The following is a 23,984-nucleotide window of genomic DNA, read 5'->3' as shown; positions in this document are numbered from 1 at the left end:
TATAGTGAGAGATTATTCTGATTAATTAATTTCAAATAATTCATTAATTTCAAAAATACATAATCTTTTCTGTAAACTTGCATTAGTTCATGTCTGTAGATATTTCATTAGAACAGGATTCCCCCATCTTTCTTGATCCATGCTAAATTGTAATCTAATCGGGTTCGGTATACAAGGAACAGAAAACATCGTCTTACTTCGGTCTGAAACTAGGCCTAGTACTAGTAGTAGTAAAAGTCGTCATAGTCTGTATACTGATTTTTAGATGGGATGTCCGTTGCAAAGAAGTCAACGATCTTATCTATTCCATGTCGGTGGCTAAGGAGACCAAATAATACTCCACAATATTCAACGGTATGCAAATAATTAATGATTATTTTTCAGATGCCCATGATTTGTAAGCATGATCGCAATGACCCATATTTTGTTTACATAGACTAGATCTAGAGCTGTTTAAATTAGTAAGTGTTTTAGGTAGCCTAGTGGATATGAAATCGTATAATAATGCAATGAAACAATCACCAAACTCGAAAATCTGTTTTGTTTTGTTTTTTTATACATCATCCGTGGAAATTAATAGGGAGGGGTATGTACTAAGTAACTTAGTCTTAGACTTAGGCGTATACATATAGGCCAGGTCAATCAAGTGAAGTTTTAAATCTTTGCTGACTCTCTGGGAACCAATCTGAAAAAGTCTTGAATGAATGGGTTCCATTTTATGAAAATACTCTACAGAACGCATACATGAATTAAAACCACCAACGCAAAAAAAAAAAAAAAAAAATTAAAAAACCCCACCAAAACAAAAAAACAAACAAAAAACTCAGGCTTTGAGTTTCAGAAAACAAATATTTGCCAGGGTCCATAGACTGATCAAAATTACTGCAACTGCCATTGCACAGTCATTTCTTTGCTAATTTTGGTGAATGGTAGTAATATTGTTCATTCTAACTGGAGACACCATTATATTACATTATTGTCTTTGGACAAGTTACTTTCCCTAACGTGCTTTTGTTTCTCTTTTACAGGACACTATAAGAAATGGATTACTGGGAATGGTAGGGAGGTGAGAATAACATCAGTTACAGAATTCATGGGGTGCAACGATACACTTGCCTCATGATACGATACATACACTGTATCATGATACAGACCTGATGATATGATACATATCACGATACTTTTAAGATGTTGTGAATGGTAACAAATGAACAATTACACTGATTTTGATATTATTTAATTGCACCTTACTCTTACAACTGCATGTTAGCAACAATGACAACTGCAGTTAAAAAAACATTCTCACTGGCTACCCGGGTACTGAAGTACCCTGAATATACAATAATTTAGCGGCACCATGTTTTCCATTATTGGATGCCATTTTTACAACATAATACGCAATTTCTGAGATGCCCAATAGTTATTTCCCATTGTTGAACTCTTACGCACGGTGAGACGCAAACTCTGTTTTCATAATCTCCTGATGGATACAAATGTTTATCGCTGCATTCATATATTCAGGGTTCGAAATTAACTTTTTCAAGCACTAGTCCGTACGGACTAGTCACTGTTGATGTTCACTAGTCCGCAAATCATTTCACTAGTCCGTCCAGTATATCATAAAATGATCTTCATTTTAATCAAACCAAACACATCACAGTTGCAAACAATTCAATTTCTGACACCTACAGAAGAAAAAGAGACCACCATATTTTATTTCACATTCAAAATCTTCAGAAGCATACAATATTAACCTCCGAGTTAATCCTTTTATAAACGTCCATAAGTGCGTTCGAGATCGATGTTCCTGTTCTTTTGGTGCTCAGATTTTAGAGTCACAGAAGTTCAAAATTTTATCAATAAAGTCGATAAAATTCACTCGATTGACCAAGTCATGAGCTATAGTGTTATGAACTACTGTGTTAGAGTCGCGAATGACGAGAACATGTGCGCACAAACGTGCATGTTCTCAGACCACACTACTTGCAATTCTTACACCTAGAACTCGTTCTCGTGATGTGTACTCTGCGTTCGGAATCGGCAGGAATTTGACAATTTGTGCACGTTCGAAGAACGGCGGTCTCCAACGCACTCCATGTGTTAGGAAGATCAGGATGTCGTAGTCATGCAAACACTTGACCATGCAGGTAATCAATCATAAGTTCAAACATCTAAGAGACTCAGACAAATCTTCCTAAAAATCTTTACCACATTGAAGATTGATTTCCGGATTTTCACTAGTCCGTACGGACTAGTGCTATAGAGAGTTCACTAGTCCGACACGTTTTTTACTAGTCTCGGACTTACGGACATGAGTTAATTTCGAACCCTGTATATTGCCTAATTTTAAGGATGATTACCAGACGTCATACAACCATTCAAACTGTAGGGACATAAATTTTGTTAGTTTATGAGTACATGTATTTGATAATAGAATAGCTCAAACAAAAATCTATAATCACCATCTTTCTTTGAATAAAGGTATCACTCATATAGAAGAAGAAATTAGTAATAATTTCATATTTGATTTAATGGCCTAATTCAAACAAATCATACTTGATATGGTCAGTTTCATGTATACTAACGACTGATATAAACAACATTTACGTTTTCATAACTTATATCCTTATTAGTATTGGCAGTCTTTACTATATGTATACATGTACATCTTGTACCCACCCAAGCATTCAACAGAATACTGAATGTACCTCCATCACAAAAGAGCTGATATTTCGGAAATTGCATATTTTAAAGCCAAGTGTCGGATGGTTCAAATGAATCTGGGCTGAGAATACTGAACCACGGTATAGTGTAAAGTACATGTATTGAGAATCAAACTGTAGCATAATATTACCGTGATATACTGTCTCGCATTTAATTGTTGCACCCTTAGGTTGGAAACATTTTGGACTGATAAAAAAAAGTATTCAGTCTGACAAAACTTAAGAACATTTACAAAATGTCAAATATTAAGACTTCAGCATCTCATAATTTCTTACTTACTCAGGTTCAGCAATTCTGATGAATACTAAAATAATCTTTCATATCATATGTACTTTTCACTTTTCAGAACACCGCTTGTGAGAATTAACAAACTTAGTGATGCAACTGGTTTGTAATTTCTGTTCTACATCTCAAAATGTTCATGATATTTTTTAGAATACATACAGCAAAGTCAGAACAGTTTTGGAAAAAAGAATTTAAAAAATCTTGGATTATTATAGAATTTTCCAACAAGTACATGTCTTTAAGCACATAACCTTTCTTCTGCTAAATTCACTTTCATTGTTCTCTAGTCATGCTTGTAGCAAAGAAAAAACAATAGGCATGCATAATATCAATGAACATTTGTATTCAGGTTGTGAGATTTTGGCAAAGGCAGAGTTCTGCAATGGAGGTGGTTCTGTAAAAGATAGGGCTGCATATTTTCTCATAAAGGATGCTGAAGAAAAAGGTGTGTGTGTTCTTTTCTTTTTTTGCAAGTACAGCATATTTGCTGATGCGATTCATACTGTACTTTAAATGCATCAAAACCTTGATGTGTATATTGAGGAAAGCCTATGTACAATGTAATATGCATACTGCAAAAGAAAGTCATAATATACTACGCACGTCCTGATGACAGATATACTAAAATAATTTGATTTAGAATTGAAAACATCTATATCATCATTTATATATCATATCATACATGTATATATTTGATATAACATTTGTCTTACTTCCCAGTATTTGTATGTGGTCTGTTGTTGGATTATAACTTTTAATTTCTAATTCATTACTTGCCAGATTTAGATAATTTCAAAGTATTGTAGACATATTTAATTCCAGGGATTCATAATTTCGCGATTTTTTGGTTTGGTCTGCGGGTACAAAATGCCACCTAGATGCATATTGCTTACATGAAAATAGCTCATGTTTTAAAACCGTTGAAGGTTTGAAATTTCGCAGATTTTATGTGACCTTGGATGTAACGGAAATAAGTGTCACTCTTAATGTATATGTTTACAATAAGGGATTTGTTTGCAAAATGAGTCAGTCAAATTTTGTAAATATGTATATCTATTATTACTACAGTAGCTTGATCTGAAGAGTCGGATTACGCCAAGTTGACAGGCACCGATTATCAGGCCTGGAGGTTATTAAAACTTTTTTGAGCACGTTTTCATACTCAAACTAAAAAAAATCTGTGCATTAAATCATACTCATAGTCAAAAGTATGGAAGTCGATAGGTGCCAGGGTATAGAATTAATATTCATTTAACTGGCAGCTGCCACTTAATTTTATGTGGCGGCCACCACTTAATTTATCTGGCAGCTGCCACTTAATTTATACGTGGCAGCTGCCAATTTCAAAAACAATTTAATTCATATTGCTGAGTGATTATTTTTGAAAGATTTAGAAAAGTACGCAAACACATAGCATTGTTTTTCAAAGTGTAGGGACAGTCGGAGAAGAAATTGTATTCTACAATTGTTGACAAGCAGAAAAGGAACCTAAAAATACATGTATCTCTTTTGTCCAGATTTCATACTCCTAAATTGGAGGGAGGGGGCTCCGTTTGTCCTTCAATTCAACAGTTCATTCATTATTACATTTTTACCATTAGTTACTACCACCAAAAGAGGGGGATGGGGGCCAATCTGCCAATTAATCTTTAAAGATGGTGAAATGTTCCTTATTACAGTGATGTGACATAAACATGTGAAACAAGTGTATTAAACACACACTGATCTTTATAGTATGGAAGCAGAATTAATGTATGTGTATAAATACATGTACATTTGTTCACATACTGTTGTTAGGTTAACCAAGTTTGTGTGTGTTTGATTGTAGGATTGCTGAAACCAGGAGGGACAGTTGTGGAGGGAACAGCGGGCAATACTGGGATAGGGCTGGCCCACATGTGCCTGGCTAAGGGTTACAAGTGTGTCATCTTCATGCCCAATAATCAATCCCGGGTAGGTAATCAGAAAAAGGACTGGCCTGAATTTGTTTGTCTAAAGGTTGCAAATATGTCATCTTATGCCCATTAATTAGTCCCAGTTAGATTAGATAGGGATAGTACTGACCAGCGATGAAAAGTTTTTATCCTGTCTACCATTACAGAATCAATATCATGCAGGAATAGGTCTGCTTCAATAAGTTAGAACCTCGGTTAACGTCTCTTATATATCTCGGCGCCTTGTCAAAAGTTTCTCTCCGTCAACCTCTAGCATGCTGGTGTAGAGTAGGTTTGACTCTTTATGTGTTTTGACTAAATACCATCACTATACTGCAGAATGAGTGGTATAACAGTGCTTCTAGGTGTTTTAATACCAAGTGCATGTAGAACATTGTATTTAGTGGTTTTCTCTGTAAGAGGGGTTTACCATATAGCGGGTTTCTTCTGCAGGTCTAAAATTTGACAATTTGCTGGCTCAAAGGTATGCTAATAATTTTAGTGGAATAAATTTTGGTGGACAAGGAAGAGTTATATCTGTTGCAAATACTGAAGTTGCAATTGCGTACATATTTGGCTAGTGAAATTTTGGCAAAAAACTATGTAACTGCTAAAATAAGCCAAACTCACCACCCCATGGAAAAAACCTGCTATTAAAATGTATATGGTACTTTGTTTGAAACTTTTTACATTTTCGACTTCTTCTCCAGGACCACAGAATTTCAACCAAACTTGGCAAAAACCATCCTTTGGTGAAGGACTTTCAAGTTTATTCAAATAAAGGGCCATGCCTCTTTCAAAGGGGAGATAATCGCAAAAATAGGGTGGGGTCATTTAAAAATCTTCTTCTCAAGAACCACTGGATCAGAAGAGCTGAAATTTACATGAAAGCTTCCTGACATAGTGCAGATTCAAGTTTGTTAAAATCATGGCCCCTTGGGGTAGGATGGGGCCACAATGGGGGATCAAATTTTTACAAACAAATATTAAGGGAAAATCTTTTAAAATCTTCTTTTCAAGAACCAATGGGCCAAAAAAGTTAACATTTACATGAAAGCTTCCTGACATAGTGCAGATTCCAATTTGTTAAAATTATGGCCCCCAGAGGTACATGTAGGGTTGGGTCACAATAAAGGATCAAAGTTTTACATACAAATATATAGGGAAAATCTTTAAATCTTCTTCTCAAGAACCCTTAGTCCAAACAAGTTTACATTTACTTGAAAGCTTCCTGACATAGTGCAGATTCAAGTTTGCAAAAATCATGGCCCCCGGGGGTAGGTTGGGGTCACAATAGGGGATCAAAGTTTTATGTGCGAAAATATAAGGAAAATCTTTAAATGTGGGCCAAGGTGACTCAGGTAAGCGATGTGGCCGATGGGCCTCTTGTTTATGTTTTATGTAGTTTGCAATGTTCTGCAACAAAACCAAATCTGATGATAAACTTTTATTGAGAAGAGGAGGATGTTGTAAATGTTGCAGACTTTGGTTATGATAGTTACTGTATTACATTATACTGATGTTATGTTGTACAGGAAAAAATTGAATGCCTCCAGACTCTTGGAGCAGAAGTTTATCCATGTCCGGTGAAACCTTGGACAGATCCGGACAACTACAATCACCAGGTAAGTCATGACAGGTAAACCACCAGGTGAGTGATCCAATCCTAAGACATCCATGTCCAGTGAAGTCTCTGACAGGTAAACCACCAGGTGAATGGTCCAATCATGAGAGAAACCTTGGATAGATCCGACAACTACAATCACCAGGTGAATGATCCAATCCTGACAGGTAAACCACTAGGTGAGTGGTCCAATCCGGAGATATAGATGTTCAGTAAAATTTAAGATATCCAACTAATGTGCTTACTTCTACAAATTGTGCATCTCTCTAAATGCAATCATATCACTTATGTAGACCTAAAATTCATAATACTGCCTATTTACTAAATTATACACACTTAAGTGAGTGCCAATAATCCTCTGAAACCACATAGTTCAAAATATTTCTTATGTTACTATGTTTAGTGTTAATTTGTACTTCGCTTGACATTATCTCTTCCATCTAAATCATACTGTACAGACACAGTAATGCTTTCTGTAAAAAAAAAAAAACAAAAAACAAAAACCCTAGAGAATCTGGATGATTAGCAGATGTAAATTCATTTCTATGATGCCCCTTGATTATTGTTATTATAATTTTGTACATTTTCAGAGTTTTTATGGCAGTTTGTTTGAAAAGATCTTAGAAAATATTTAGGTAACAATGATGGCAGAGGGTGAAACAAGAAATCTGACATGTTTGAAAATGTAGGAGAAATACAAGATCACCTGCTTTTTGAAGGCATAATAGCATTTCAGAAATGAGAGACAATGATTTAATTTTGGTCATGTGCCCAAAGTATAAACTTGCTGTGTGACGTGAACAGGAAATTAAATAGGTGATTCTTCTCAACATATGAACTTGCTTTTTTGTATATTTGATAATTTTTTCAGGCAGCCAGATTTGCTCAAAGTTTGGATAACGCAGTCTGGACGAATCAGTTTGACAACACTGCCAATAAAAGGGCCCACATTGAAACTACAGGACCTGAAATCTGGCGTGAAACAAGTCAGTCTCACTCTGATTAAAACTACCCCCCTTCTCCATACACATGTCAGTCTGATTACCCCCCCCCCCCCCCCCCCCCCTTCTTATGTTCATCAGGACAATTAAAACAACCCCTCTTCTCCTTACACTCGTCAGTCTGATTGAAACCACACACACACCCGGAGAAGTGGGTAGAAGGGGAAGGGGGTGGATTTAATCAGACTGAAGTCAGTCTATGATAATAAATTAAAGTATACATATACACTATAATTTGTCCAAACCGGCCTCTGAGTACTCCGGCGCTCTGTCAATTCTGGTCACAAAATATAGTCCCTAACATTTCTTTAACAAATCCTTTATTAATAATTCCCAGTACTCTGGATACTGCGTATTTTGTATATCGGCCAGCTTACACGGTCCCAGCTGCTATTAATTAACTTAAATTATCCTGTGTAAACCGGCCTCTCGACGATACACCACCCTAATTGTTACGTCAATCGTATTCGGTTTACACGAGGTCCCATCTGCTCGTAATTAGCTCTAATTATCGTATTTAAACCAGTCACCCCACAATACCAACCTGTCGGTATATTCGATTGTTCACACGCGGTGTACACAAAGGGTGTCCTAAGGGAAGCCTCAGGTAAGTAAAAGAGTTCAACTCTGGCGATGAGTTGTAATCAGTTTTTAAAAAATAAAACCTGATTTTTTGGAAATACACTTTTCAATTATGACAGCACCAAGCACGAGGTAATGGTGCACGAGCCCCCCCCCCCCCCCCCCCCCCCCCCCCCCCTCTCCATAACGACAGAGACGAGAACTGACAATAAAAGACAAAGTTCAATTAATCGATGAATTCGATACATTCTTGGAATGAATCAAAATCGTCAACAACCCAGTCATGTTTTCTAAATGCAGGGTAGACCTCTCGGAGCTCTCCGACGAGTCAGACGACAGTGGTGATATACAGTTAAATTAGCTCAACTCACCATATCCGGTCGATCACTCGGCATTACATCAGTTTCCGTTTCATAAATTGAGACAGTTAAAAGCGATATTTCCATTAAATACATTTACAACGAAAGCTGGGAAAGAGAAATTTTAGACGAACACAACACAAATTTGACAAACGCACATGATGTAGCACTTGAAGACGGCGATTATGTAGATGAAATCGACAATTTACCAACAGAAAAGTGCGCGAATAATTCCCAGATTTTTATACCGTTAAATAAGAATTAAAACCTTTTCAAAAGAACACGATGATAAAACACTGGCATTTATATTTTCACATTTTGAATTCTTTTGGGATATAATAAAACGTTAGCAGTCGTTACACACATATGCATGATAGACATTGAATACAAGGGAAGCAACTCTCATACTTTTCAACATTCTGCACTCCGGACTCTGCATAAACCGGCCAATTTCTTTGGAACCACACACAGCCGGTTTAGACAGATTATACTGTAGTACAATTTTCAAAATCTGAATATCTAGTCAATGTCTTTGATTATTTTGAAATAACTGATTCTAACAATGATGTTCTGTGCCTGTTTTTGAGTTGATGGTTAACTTTGGTATTGTTAGATGGTAAGGTGAAACGTTAGGAACAGGAGGTATTAGGAACAGGAACTGATTCTACCAAGGTGAAACGTTAGGAACAGGAGGTATTAGGAACAGGAACTGATTCTAACAATATTCTCTGCCTGTTTTTGAGTTGATGGTTAACTTTGGTATTGGTAGATGGTAAGGTGAATGCTGTGGTGTTTGGAACAGGAACTGGAGGAACATTAGCAGGAGTAGGGACCTACCTAAAGGAGAAAAATAAAAATATCCAGGTGTTTCTCGCTGATCCTCAGGTAAGTGAGCTACCTCAAAGAGAAAAATCTACTGGCTTCAAGACCATAAACTGAGTAAACTTAAATTCCATCCTCACATGATGTCTTCAGAGTTTTGCAAAATCAATGATTTGTTTAGATTTATGCATAATAGGAATATAAATTTTGAAGTCTTCTTAGATAGTTATTGTAAAAAAAAATTGTTAATAAAGTAGTTCCACCTTTCTGTGACGTCATAAGATTTTGCGAAATCAATGATTTATTTTAGATTTATGCATGATATTACCATAAAATTTGTTTGAGTCTTTTCCAATGGTTATTGTAAAAAAAAATCTTGTTAAACATAAATTATTTCAAAGTCTTAAGTTATATATAAATAATAATATGTTTCAAAATATTGAATCCAAGGGCAATAACTGTTTTCATTGATTCCTTTATCAAGTTTATTATGCGATAGATTTTCTTTATTTTTTACAGAAATTTTGAATAGTTTTGTAAAGAAACAGTTTCATGAAATTATTATGAATATACTATTATATCATTTTAACCAGTTTTTATGAAATTTTGTTAATGCTGTTGAAGGAAAATTGTGTTTTTCTGATGTTGATATATGATTTTGTATATACTGTATGTACGTCTCACATCTTAAAAAGTGTGATGACCCAAATATTTTATTTGATAATTTCTTAGTTTTAACTCTAATAAACTGAAAAAATACACATTTTCAACTTTTATCAGTTAATAATGCAAGTATGGAGTTACTTTAAGTCAAAATTTTGATTACTTATATCTTAAAGAGACACTACAGCTCATTTTCCACATTTTAATAAAGTGTTTTTTAAACCATGTATTGATAAAATGATAAATTTCATATCGATACTGACAATTTTGAACAATTGGGATGCATCATTTTACTCTCAACTGCGCTTTGAAGATCGTTCGGAATTCAAAGGTTTCTTCATGCTGACTCGGACTTTTGAATGCTTATTTACATCACGTGGTTTTGAATGACAGCAAAGGTGTTCTGTAGGAAATTATTTAAATTCCCCTTCAAGGGGGTCCACACTCACCTTTCAAGATAAGATTATTCCCTGCTCCTTATAATAAGTAATTACAAATCATTATTTCAACAGAAACCTTCCATGTTCCCATTGACCGTTGTTTTTACAACTAACACGTGTCGTGTTCAGATAAAAATAGCACTTACTTTTAAACGTGGTGTCTTCGCAGCTAGTCTCAATGGCAGATTTAGGGGGCCAGGATCCCCCTCCCTTTTTACCCCACAGATTGTGAATGAAAATCCAAATTTTGCACCAGAATGGCCGATTACTTTGTCTAATCTTTGACTTTCACACCCCTCTTCGGAAATCCTAGATCCGCCACTGAGTTACATGTGTTTCTCCGAGCTCTTTGTTTTCCATCGGTCATACTGATCCCAAGGTAAATTTTACTTCACGTATGAGTTTTATCTCATTCTATTTTTACCTCTTTTCTCACAGAATCTTTCAAAATTCTAGATCTATCAACTACACTTTCTCTCTCTGGACGACATGCTGCACTGTTTACTGTCTATGCGCATGCGTCTGAAGACTGAAAGGAGGAGACTCGATAGTTTGTGTATAGGCCATCAAAAAGTATTAATTTTTACGTTAAAACGATAATTTTTAACTTTAGATAAGTGTTATTTTCGCAAAGTTCATACTTTCAACAATGCAACAAAAATTGAGAAAGCGCTGGGAAAATTGTCATTTCATGATTTTTGCGCAAAATGAGCTGTAGTGTATCTTTAAAAGATTTATCTAGCACGTACATGTATGTTTAAAAAAACCTGTTGGTTTATAAATAAATTAAATGCAAACATATACTGAAAATTTTATTTGTTTATGAAAATTATTTTAAAAGTTAGTTGGATTTGAAATTTAGTGTAAAATCTGAAACCAGATAAAATTTTACAATAAGCACCTACGATGTAAAATCTTGAATGCATTGCGGGGGGAAAAAAGAGTATTTAATGTGTTGGATTTTTTAGATATCATATGTCTCTTTCAGGGAAGTGTTTTGTATAATTATATAAAAAATGGAAAGTTAGAGAGGACTCCTGGTGATTCCATCACAGAGGGCATAGGTCAAGGTCGGGTCACTCAGAACTTGAAGGATGCTCCTATTGATGATGCATTGGCAATCAAAGATGTAGATGCTGTGGAATGGGTAGGTAGTAAAATTGTTTAACAATGTAAAAAATATTACCCTTTCATATACATTTAGGGCAGACATGATTCTTGTATATGGTGAAAGTAATATGATTGATTTTCATTCCTTAATTCTATAACTTAGTTTCCATCAAAATTACAAGTGAATTGCAAGGATTGACTTACTTATCGGTGTCATTTGATTGGATGGGGGATAATACACTCTTTATTTTTAGACCTTCAGACTTCTACATGAGGAGGGATTTTTTGTTGGTGCCTCCACTGGACTAAATATAGCAGCTGCTAAACAGGTGGCTGAGAAAATGGGCCCAGGGCACACCATTGTCACCTGTCTATGTGACACTGGACAGGTAAGGACTTTTCTTTTTGAAATAATGGAGCCATTGCACACCATTGTTACCCATCTAAGTCACATTTCATTGGGCCAAACATGAATCCCCCATGCCCAAGTTTTGGTCACATCACAGATAAATATATAGGGCTGAGGAGGCTGGAATTTGTTTATCATATGTACCATATATCAGGTTTTTCAACATGTTTCTCCTTCACTCTCAAGCATTTCTGAATTGCGGAAAATAAATCAGTGTAAATATGATAACAGGGTTTGTTCTGGAAATAGAGTTATCTTTGCGACAAAGATTGCAAGTTGACTCACCTATGTCACCAAACTGCCAAATTATTTCTTTAACCAAGGATTTGAGTTTGAACTAAAGTGTAAAGTAATTTATGAAAAACGAATTTCATAGTTGGTACATCGCTATTAGTTGTGTGATTAACTGAACAGGTCTTTTGAAATTAACGAAGATTGCGATGAATTTACTGGCACTAAATTTATTGATATGTTTGTCTTTCACTGCAATGTATGAAGTTTTGTCATTAATGCAAGTTTGTTTTCTTTTTACAACATGAAATTATTACATGGGTTAAACCATCATGAATTAATTTTTTACTATCTTTTGAAAATGTGAAAATTTGATTCATGTAAACTTAGTATACACTTTTTGAGTCTGATTTGTGGAAAAAGCCTGATATACAGTGTTTGATTAGGTTTTGATGCCAACTTAACACTATGGCTACTAAAAAAGTACATGTATAATCAAGGTCATGAATATTGTTAAACCAGAAGCCAGGTAGGTTGGTGAATGACTTTGACCTGCAAAAAAAAAAGAATACCTTTAATACTGCATTTAAACAAGCCAGAGTCATCCAAAAATTGTCTCAAATTGCAGGATTTGGTTTCTGTATTTTGAAAAGTTCCAAGGTGTGACCCAATGGAACCCTTCCAGCCCCTCCCACACCCATTCTTGCTTTGCAGTGTTACTGGTTGTCAAGCTTTTGACAGCTGGGGTAGTGATACTAATGTAGGGCTCGTACATTACTTACTGTAGATTCCTTATTTTACGCGAGCACTTAATATGGCAAAATGACGCAATTACGTCAAATCACGTGAACATGAATTCGTGTGTTGTCTGTTAATCAAGAGTTCTTACATGTAATTTAGCAATAGAAAAATAAAAGAGAATAATTTTATTTCGCGAGTGATGCCTCTCGCCAAATTACTATGATAAATGATAAATTCCTCACGTATATTTAGGAATGTACAGTACTTGACAAGCCCAGTGGGCTACAATAACAAGTTAGTACCAAACTCATTCAATACACTAATGTCATCATGTTAACATTAAGCAAGGATTCAAGTTTGTTCAATTCACAGCCCACTGGGCAAGTTTGTTCAATTCACAGCCCACTGGGCATAGACTAGAGTGAGGCCACAACATTTATAGGTATATATACATGTGTTAGATTGATTAATTTTATACTGTTTAATGTCCCTCTTAAGAATATTTCATTCATATGGAGACGTCACCTTTGCAGGTGAAGGGCTGCAAAATTTAGGCCTATGCTCAGCGCTTACAGTCTTTGAGCAGGGAGGAATCTTTATCGTGTTAGAAAAAGCCTTGATATTTTGAAGAACAATTATGCCATTTTTCATTTTGCAAATTGTGACTGTCATGGACCATGGGTTTTTTGTTTTACTTCTTCAATAAAATCAATTTCTTTTGTAAATTGAAAGAAATGAGATTCAAGGTTTCATGAAAATTGGTAAATTGTCACTTATTTGTCACCTAAGGTCATAGGATACTCACCGACAATTATATTGCTGGGGTTCAAATTTACTATTAAAGAATGCTCTTTAATAGTAAATTTGAACCCAAGCGGTTTAATTTGCTAGTGAGGATATGTAAGATTTTAAACACATCAAATTAAGTAGGATATTGCTGTTTTTGCATGGGATTTTCTATCATTTGTAATGATGAAATAGCAATGTAAATCAATCATAATACATGATGTGTACCAATAAAATCATGTTTTTGAAGGATTTGATATTGAAGGTATGCTTTTTCCTGACCATTAAATTTTCAAGTATTCTGAATAATGCAAAACTATCAGTGATTTTATGGGAAATTTTTTGTGGTAAATATGGGTTTTTAGCAATATTAAAACATTTGCAAATAGTTTTACAAAATTTTATAACAAATTGTTTGGGATGTCTTTAATTCATAGATGCATGAAAACGTATCAAAAAAGGTAAAATGAGTTTACAAGAATATCATGTCACTGTGGGCCATACTTGCGTATAAAGCCACTCAGAGAGAAAAAGTCTGTCACTCGAGATGAAGCTCTGTCTTGTAGTATTGAAATATTTGATGGAGATTCTGAAGTCTTAAGGTTCATTACAATGTAAAGATGAAACATATACCTTACTTAAGGTAATTTATTATAAGGTCATGGCTGTATGTTATTAGTTTATACAATATTTTATTACATGAAGCATAAACAGGCATAACCTAAAGATATTTAGAAATATGAATAGTTCTGTATAGGAGTTACTTCCCTTTCCATAGGGTAAAGTGATCTGGAGTTGGACATGATCTAAAGTCGGACAACTTTGATGTTGATTTTAACAAAATTCATGCAATAGATTAATCTTTCTATGTGATTGACTAATAAAGCAATGCTTAAACTTTAAAGAGTTGTAACTCTGTCTTTGATTATGGTGTTACAGTTCATTTTATAACTGATCATCAAAAGTACTGAAAACCAGGAAAATCGAAGACCCGCCAAGTAATATTTTGATCGATCAAACTTGTTAAACTTAGTAAAAAGTGTAAAAGAAATTAATTTGAATTTGTTAATTACAAATATATATCAAATTTAATATTGAAAATGCAGAATTCATGTTTCTTTTGAAAAGATTTTATTCTGTTTTGAAATATTTAAGTTCAAACACAATGAATCAATTTGATCTTGACTCAGACAGTAAAATTTTGCTATTTGATACAAAGTCGGACACTGTCTAACTTTAAATCAACATTAGAAATAACATTGAAATTTGTCTGGAGAATATATAAGGTCCGTATGTGATGTAGAAAATAAATACAAATCTGTACTAACTTTACATGTAAATTGGCGAGTTCTAACACCAATTGGTCGGGTTACAGTGGTTAAAACATTAATTATTCCGAAAATAAACCATTTATTTCTATCACTACCAACACCGAAAAAGGAGATAATTAATTCATTGAGTAAAGATATTTTTGAATTTATTTGGAATGGAAAATGTGACAAAGTAAAACGTTCTATTGTAACTCAAGACCACCATCATGGAGGTCTAAAAATGGTGGACATCAACAATTTTATCATGTCTTTAAAATGTTCATGGTTGAAAAGGTTATTGATGGGAAATAAATCCTGGGTAGATATTTTTGAAGCAATTAATGGTCATGATTTTGTTCACAAATTACTTGATTTTGGAGATGCATTTATCTCTGAATGTGTTATTCCAGAAAATAATGTTTTTTGGCAAGATGTTTTTAATTCTATGCTCCATGTAATAAAATCCTTTGACAAAAATTTCTACAAGGAATCCTATCCCAGCATTCCTGTGTGGTATAATTCAAATATTAGAGTGGGTATGAAAACACTGTTTATCAAAAGCTGGTATAAAAAAGGTGTAAAACTCATAGACGATTTCCTAGATGACAAAGGGAATCTTTTATCACATAACCTTTTTCAACATAAATTTGATATCCAAGTTTGTATATTACAATATAACAGTGTATTGAGTGCAATATCAACTCATATGAAATTGTTTGAAAACAAAGGTTTATTCAATAGATCTTTTACACCTTATATTCCAATATATTATAAACCTTTGATTTTGCAAACTAAATGTACTAAATCTGTTTACAAACAGTTAAATGTAAACCATGATATACCTACTTCTGTTTCAAAGTGGAATTTAGACCTGGTAGCTTATGGAATAGAAATATGTGTTAAGGATGCTTTTACTGTATGTTTTAAGACTACCAAGGACTCTACTATCCAATGGTTACAATATAGATTACTTCATAGAATTCTGCCTGTCAATTATTATCTTAAAAAAATCAATGTTGTGTCTTTTGATTGTTGTACCTTTTGTAATGATGAAGTTGAGACAATTCAACACGTTTTCATTGGCTGTGAAAAAGTATCTATATTATGGAGCAATCTGAGCATGCACATTTATAGAACAACTTCCAAAAGAATAGGTTTTAATGTACTTAATATTTTATTAGGTGAACTCCCATTGTCGAAAGGCAACAGAATTGTAAACTTCCTTATCCTGTATACAAAACAATATATTTTTTCTTGTTTGAAAAAAACGAAATTGCCAAGATTCTTGGAACTATTGTTCTATCTATACAACAAATACAAGGTTGAAAAATGTATTGCGTATCAGAATTTAGAAACACAAAAATTTGAAAATACCTGGCATGTATGGAAAACACTTTTTGACAACTTAAAAAAATCATAATTTTGCTATTTCAAGCAATGTTTTTTTCCCCTACTTTTGAAGCCACATGTACTTTTATCTATTTACTCAAGCTCTGTATTGTTATCATTTTTCTCTTACAATTATATTAAAAATGCAAGCACTTACCAACAAATGTATTAAAAATGCAAGCACTTACCAACAAATGTATGAGTGTGAGTATGAAAGTGTGTGAAAGTGGTTAGAAAAAAATGGCAAATGTTCTTCTGTCTTATGTCAATGTTTGTGAAATAAAAAATAATAAATAAAAAAAAAAAAAAAAAAAAAAAAACTTTACATGTAAAAATAACAGGAAATGAACATTGTCAAAAAAATTACCCTCCTCCCTGACTCTACGTGCCTGGTTGGTATAACTTGATTCATTACACCTGATTTTAGATAATTCATGACTGGATTTGGGTTTTTCGAATCAAGTACTGTACCTTCCTGTGTTACAATTTTAATGAGTTTATAAAAATTATATATAAAATATTTGTCAGTAGCATTCAATACACAACCTGCAATAAGTTACCTGCCTGTATAATTCGTAATGATATGAGTGTCTGACTCAATATCAAATGTGTCTGACTTACAAACGAATTTCGATTTTGGGAGTTTATAGCATCTAAATGCATTATGATGTAAAATACCTGGGTGAATTGAGCAACAAATGGTAAATAATTTTAAGCTCTTTCGGGCAACACCAAATACCAGAGGAGAAACAGTCCAAAAAAGTCTGCATACAAAAGGAAAGAAAAGGGTGTCCAACTCATGGTCACTCTACCCTATTGGTTTTATGTTTTATTTCAGTGTTATTATGTGAAGTTTTATTTCAGTGTTATTATGTGAAGTTTCATGTTTTATTTCAGCGTTATTATGTGAAGTTTCATGTTTTATTTCAGCGTTATTATGTGAAGTTTTATGTTTTATTTCAGTGTTATTATGTGAAGTTTTATTTCAGTGTTATTATGTGAAGTTTCATGTTTTATTTCAGCGTTATTATGTGAAGTTTCATGTTTTATTTCAGTGTTATTATGTGAAGTTTCATGTTTTATTTCAGTGTTATTATTTCAGCTTTATTATGTGAAGTTTCATGTTTTATTTCAGTGTTATTATGTGAAGTTTTATTTCAGTGTTATTATGTGAAGTTTCATGTTTTAATTTAGCGTTATTATGTGAAGTTTTATGTTTTATTTCAGCGTTATTATGGAAAGTTGTTCAGTAAAACAGTTCTGAAAAACCGAGGTAAGAAATTCCCTATGACAGATTGTTTATTGGTATCTTATACAATGTAGGACACATGGGACAAGGATGAAATCTATCAACACCTCTCACTCCTCCTAACAGTGGTGCGAGTCAAATCATTCCTTAGTGTACACATGTAGAAAACGTCTTTGTGAGGATCTTTTAAACCTTTTTAGGAGATAGTCTGGTCTATATATAGCAGTAAATGATTGTTTTTTATGGACTGTGTCATTCTGATTTTCATTATTTATTTACAACTGTACCAAATCAACTTCTAATATAAATATATATATATATATATATATATATATATATACACACACATCATTTATTTTACGGGGAAATGTGTATAATCGATTTTGTAGAAATTACCACATACTACTTTGGTTTTTTATTCCCTTAATTCAAACAACTTAGACATTGATTTCTTCTACATGTATTTATTTTTTGTCATCTATCTTGTTTCTTGTTTTTAACTTTCATGTCAAGTTGGTCGATCATGGAGTTTATCAACAATTAAAATCCATTGAAATATGAAAGGTTTCTTACTGAGAAGGCATTTTGACAAGTAATTATTTGTAAATGTGCGTTAGTGCTTTTAATGTAATATCGGTGAAAAATTTCATCTTTAACTTTTATGTTTTTAGCTCAACTGAGCTGAAAGCTTAAGTGAGCTTTACTGATCGCCTGTTGTCCGTCATCTGTCCATCTGTCTGTAAACTTTTACATTTTTGACTTCTTCTTCAGAACCACTGGGCCAATTTCAACCAAACTTGGCCAAAAGCATCCTTGGGTGAAGGGCTTTCAAGCTTTGTCAAATGAAGGGCCTTGTCCCTTTCAAAGAGGAGATAATCACAAAAATGCAAAAATAGGGTGGGGTCATTTAAAAATCTTCTCGAGAACCACTGCGCCAGAAAAGCTGAGATTTACATGAAAGCTTCCTGACATAGTGCAGATTCAAGTTTGTTAAAATCATGGCCCCCGGGGGTTGGATGGGGCCACAATAGGGGATCAAAGGTTTACATACAAATATATAGGGAAATCTTTAAAAATCTTCTTCTCAAAAACTACTGGGCCAGGAAAGAGGAAATTTACATGAAAGTTTCCTAACATAGTGCAAATTGTAGTTTGTTAAAATCATGGCCCCCGAGGATAAGATGGGGCCACAATGGGGGTCAAAGTTTTACATACAAATATATAGGGAAAATCTTTAAAAATCTTCTACTCAAAAACTACTGGGCCAGGAAAGAGGAAATTTACATGAAAGTTTCCTAACATAGTGCAAATTGAAGTTTGTTAAAATCATGGCCCCCCCAGGATAGGATGGGGCCACAATGGGGGTCAAAGTTTTACATACAAATATATAGGGAAAATCTTTAAAAATCTTCTACTCAAAAACTACTGGGCCAGAAAAGTTTACATTCACATGAAAGCTTCCTGACATAGTCCAGATTCAATTTTTAAAAAATCATGACCATGTTGAACATCAATGAAGTTGCTGTTCTTCCCAATATCTTGCTTAAAGAATGGGTCATCATATTGCTAAAACATAAAATCAAAACTATGTCACATGTACATTATCTCTAGATTGTGGAATATAGTTCCATTTGAGATGCATTTTGAGGTTGTAGTAAGTATTTGGCAGTGGGTACCATTTATATTAAGTCTCTTTTCTTGAAAGTATCAATTTAGTTTAAGCTGCAACAGAACCATGAGATGATTGTTCTAACTTCAAGGAAATTGAAGGAATACAATGGTTATGTAAATGGGAGGGTGGTGGTAATTGAAGGAATACAATGGTTATGTAAATGGGAGGGTGGTGGAAATTGAAGGAATACAATGGTTATGTAAATGGAAGGGTGGTGGTAATTGAAGGAATACAATGATTATGTAAATGGGAGGGTGGTGGTAATTGAAGGAATACAATGGTTATGTAATGGGAGGGTGGTGGTAATTGAAGGAATACAATGGTTATGTAATGGGAGGGTGGTGGTAATTGAAGGAATACAATGGTTATGTAAATGGGAGGGTGATGGTACCGTTTAGTTTGGAGATCTGATGGGTCTACAGGTAGGACGTGTTGCATCAATGTTGGTTGAGACTCAAGTCAAGGACATAAACAAACGTCTAATTTAGCCTCGTGGAAGTGACCAAAAGTAATGTAAAGTGATGGTGTTGATACTGTGGAACTGACAAGTTTGACAGCTGATGTCCTGATAGGAGAGTGGATTGATTGGTTGTCCCTCTCGAGAATATTTCACTCATGGAGACGTCACAATTGCCAGTAAAGGGCTGCAAAATTTAGGCATATGCTCGGCACTTACAGCCTTTGAGCAGGGAGGAATCTTTATCGTCCCACACCTGCTGTGACCCAGGGCCTTGGTTTTTATGGTCTTATCTGAAGGACTGCCCCATTTAATAACCTCTTACAACAATCAAAGGGTACTGAGGATCTATTCTAACATGGTTCCCTACGGGACATGAGAGTGGATAGGAGAGGGTTCAGTAAGTGTTAGATCAGGAGAGGGTCTATTCTAGGTCAATCTTGTTTCAGGACAGGGTCTATTTTAGGTCAATCTTGTTCCTCTGTTGTTAAATCAGGATAGGGTCTGTTTTAGGTCAATCTTGTTCCTCAGTTTCACCTCGCGGAATGAAAGGATCGAACAATAAAAATATAATTCTGACTTAAAATTCCTTGTATATGAAGAAGAAATTCCAGCAGTTTAATTTGTGATGTAATGCTTTGATGGAGAATCTGTTGGTTAAAAAGCAAAGTGCATTGAATGAACTGGGTGGCTTGTAGAGATGGGTATGAAGGATATGATATTCATCTAGGTAACACATGACCCTCCTTTACCTTGGGTGAAGTGGCAATATTGGGTGCACTTTCAGTTTCGTATTTGATTTCTGAAAATTGTTTTGGACAAAAACTTGGTTATCAGTGAATTAATTAAAAGCTTTTATATGCGGAATGTTTTCTCCAGGGGCCTGTCACAAGCACTTCTAAAGTGTATTTTGATAGCCGCTAGAAATATGTCGGTAAATGATTTAGTTGTTTGAACTTGAATTTTTTTTATCTTTAAAGTTTCGTTAGATATATTGTTTTCATAAAATGTTTTGAATAGGAACCAGGAATTTCCATTAAAACTGTCTGAGACAGTTAATAATGCCAGTCTTGAGTACACAATTTATAACACTTCAAAATTACATCACACAGCACTTATTCATGCAGGATGTACATGTATATATTCATGAGTGTAGGAGCATTACATTATAAAACATGTGTATTATTTGACTGTTAATGATTCAATGTATGAATAATTGTTTTAAGAAAGAGTCTTATTGATGTGTTAAATGAAAAAAAGAAAACTTTCATGTGCTCTCTCTCTGTCTCTCTCTCTCTCTCTCTCTCTCTCTCTCTCTCTCTCTCTCTCTGTGTGTGTGTGTGTGTGTGTATCTCTGTCTCTGAGGGTTTGTAAATTTTAATTGGTGTGGTTAAAAAAGATCCATTTTTTCCAAACGCCAGGCATAAACGAGAATCATTTTTCCTCCCTATTATACTTATGACAGGTGCACTTAAAAATGCTGCAGGGCAAGTAAACACAGCACAAAAGCCTCATTCTAATACATTATGCAGTGTTTGCATGGCTCTGCTATAGTCAATGCACTTGTGAAGCTGTTATTTTTTCTGTGGAACTTGCCTTGTAACACTCCTGTTTAAATGAGATGTTCATTTCATCTAAACTCCAAAGCGCAAGTAAACAAATAAAAACAACTCCACTTATTGGTATACAGTGTGATGCGTTGCGTTTTTGTGTCTGTATTTATGTGTTTTGTTGTTGTGTTTTAGTTTTTTTGTGTATGCTTTTTCTCGTATGTGTGTATATTCCCGTATTCATGTGATTTGATCCTATGAGTTAGGTCTTCTGGGTGTGGTTTGTTGTCATATATAGGCAATTTTTTCCCGTGTTTATGCTTTTGTTCCCGTGTTCATGATTTTGTTCCTGTGTATGTGATTTTGTTCCTGTGTCAATGGTTCTGTTCCCGTGTTCATGGTTTTGTTCCCGTGTTCATGGATTTGTTCCTGTGTTTATCGTTTTGTTCCCGTGTTAATGTTTTTGTTACCGTGTTAATGGTTTTGTTCCCGTGTATGTGATTTTATTCCCGTGTTAATGATTTTGTTCCCGTGTATGTGATTTTGTTCCGGTGTTAATGATTTTGTTCCCGTGTTAATGGTTTTGTTCCCATGTTAATGTTTTTGTTCCCGTGTATGTGATTTTGTTCCCGTGTTAATGGTTTTGTTCCCATGTTCATAATTTTGTTCCCGTGTTAATGCTTTTGTTTCCGTCTTAATGTTTTTGTTCCCGTGTTAATGTTTTTGTTCCCGTGTATGTGATTTTGTCCCCGTGTTAATGGTTTTGTTCCCATGTTCATAATTTTGTTCCCGTGTTTATGATTTTGTTCCCGTGTTAATGGTTTTGTTCCCATGTTCATAATTTTGTTCCCGTGTTAATGCTTTTGTTTCCGTCTTAATGTTTTTGTTCCCGTGTTAATGTTTTTGTTCTCGTGTTAATGGTTTTGTTCCCGTGTATGTGATTTTGTTCCCGTGTTAATGTTTTTGTTCCCGTGTTAATGGTTTTGTTCCCGTGTATGTGATTTTGTTCCCGTGTTAATGCTTTTGTTTCCGTCTTAATGTTTTTGTTCCCGTGTTAATGTTTTTGTTCCCGTGTTAATGGTTTTGTTCCCGTGTATGTGATTTTGTTCCCGTGTTAATGTTTTTGTTCCCGTGTTAATGGTTTTGTTCCCGTGTTAATGTTTTTGTTCCCGTGTATGTGATTTTGTCCCTGTGTTAATGGTTTTGATCCCCTGTTTATGATTTTGTACCTGTTTTTATGCGTTTTACTTCCGTTATTTAGGTTTTCTGGGTGCGTTTTGTTGCTATATTTATGCCTTTTGGTTTTTTTATACTTTGGGTTTTATTGGATATGGTGTTTTCATGTTATGTATGCGTTTTGTTCTCGTGTGAATACGTTTTGTTCTTGTGTGAATAGGTTTTGTTCCATATATGCTTTTTGTTGCTGTATTTAAACGTTTTGCTACCGTGAATTCGATTTTGAGTTTTGTTTTCATGTATATATTTACATCTCGTATTTATGCGTTTAATTTGCTCCTTTTCTGGATGCTTATTTTCGTTGTGTGCGTTTTGTTCTCGTATTTTTTGCGTTTTGCTCTCATGATTCAGGTTCTGTATACGTTTTGTTTTCTTGTATGTATGCGTTTTCTTTCTGTATTTTAGGTTTGCTGGATGCCATTCCAGAGCCGTATCGTAAGTCTCTACACGAATAACACACACTCCAACTTACTGTCTGTGGAGCCTCATGTCATAAGCCCACAACATAACTAAAACCACTTCATTACGCGGGGAGTATTCAACGACATATTCACTATTTTCACTAATTGTATCAACTCGGAATAACGTTTGTAACATGACCAGCGAGTATTAAAGCATTCTATGTAGATCAGTTTTAAAAGCACATTATCCTTTTTCTTAATATGAGAGAGAGAGAGGTGTGGTAGATTGTATTCACTTGGAGAACGATGATGGATATCTTAATCCAGAAATATTTTTCATTATCCAAACTATCAACATGTGTTTGTTTTCTTAAAACACACCCCTCCGGATGAGATGTTTGAATCCTTGTTCCCTTTTCTGTTTTAATATTTCACATGGATAATCTTATCACCGTGTCATAGAGAGGTATATAGAAGATATAAAAAGTCAAACTGCCCATAGGGTTTTCATAGGGAAGGGTAGGGGGTATCGATATTTAAACATGTGATCATACTATGCTACTTACATATCACATACAGTGGCGGATTTAGAGGGGATCAGGGTCCCACTTTTTGTGACCAAAAATAAAAAGTAGAACAACAGGAAAAGTACAAGATTTGACATTACACATACAAACAAGTGCTTAAAGATAAATCAATTATTTGTTATTTATTGATTTTATTATATATAAAGTATAGGTTAGAATAACCCATAAAAGTAACCTTTAAAAAAACCTGGAGCCCTAAGACTCCCAGCCTACCCTCTTCCCCTTAACAAATCCTGGATCCGCCACTGAAATGGGTGCAGAGACAAATAAGTGCGTGTTTCCCTACGTTTTTAAAAGAGTAAATATGATGGATGATGATGTTAAATACGTGGTGTATGTGCATGGGTTTTTAGGATCTTCCTGTCGTTATCATCATTCTAAATAAAAAAGAAATTAAAATTTACACGATAAGCATTCATTTT

At 34.4% G+C, this 23,984-nt stretch overlaps 1 protein-coding gene across 3 annotated transcripts; it reads left to right on the top strand.

The window, feature by feature from the left end:
- The first annotated feature begins 160 nt into the window (after positions 1-160).
- LOC125650293 (uncharacterized) lies at positions 161-23,214 on the top strand. 3 transcript variants are annotated; one of them, XM_048878470.2, is made up of 12 exons: positions 161-354; positions 1,029-1,066; positions 3,071-3,111; positions 3,359-3,454; positions 4,838-4,962; positions 6,479-6,568; positions 7,439-7,553; positions 9,279-9,394; positions 11,423-11,581; positions 11,799-11,933; positions 17,638-17,683; positions 22,980-23,214. In XM_048878470.2, the coding sequence occupies exons 1-12, from the start codon at positions 271-273 to the stop codon at positions 23,027-23,029; spliced, it is 1,095 nt and encodes a 364-aa protein (XP_048734427.1). In that variant the 5' UTR covers positions 161-270; the 3' UTR covers positions 23,030-23,214. The 3 variants fall into 3 exon arrangements, with proteins under 3 accessions (XP_048734427.1, XP_048734425.1, XP_048734426.1); XM_048878468.2 differs by having other exon boundaries at positions 21,254-23,026; XM_048878469.2 differs by lacking the exon at positions 17,638-17,683 and having other exon boundaries at positions 175-354.
- The last annotated feature ends 770 nt before the right edge of the window (positions 23,215-23,984 follow it).

The sequence above is a fragment of the Ostrea edulis genome, chromosome 5, assembly GCF_947568905.1.
Source record: "Ostrea edulis chromosome 5, xbOstEdul1.1, whole genome shotgun sequence".
NCBI classification, from domain to species: Eukaryota; Metazoa; Mollusca; class Bivalvia; order Ostreida; family Ostreidae; genus Ostrea; species Ostrea edulis.
This window is presented reverse-complemented; position numbering and strand designations above follow the sequence as displayed.

Bases quoted from the DNA above. Each gene is read 5' to 3' on its own strand.
- LOC125650293 (XM_048878468.2), top strand. From the start codon at position 271: ATGTCCGTTGCAAAGAAGTCAACGATCTTATCTATTCCATGTCGGTGG. The intron at 3,112-3,358 runs GTTTGTAATTTC...ATTTGTATTCAG, and splicing joins CAAACTTAGTGATGCAACTG to GTTGTGAGATTTTGGCAAAG. The intron at 11,934-17,637 runs GTAAGGACTTTT...GTTTTATTTCAG, and splicing joins GTCTATGTGACACTGGACAG to CGTTATTATGGAAAGTTGTT.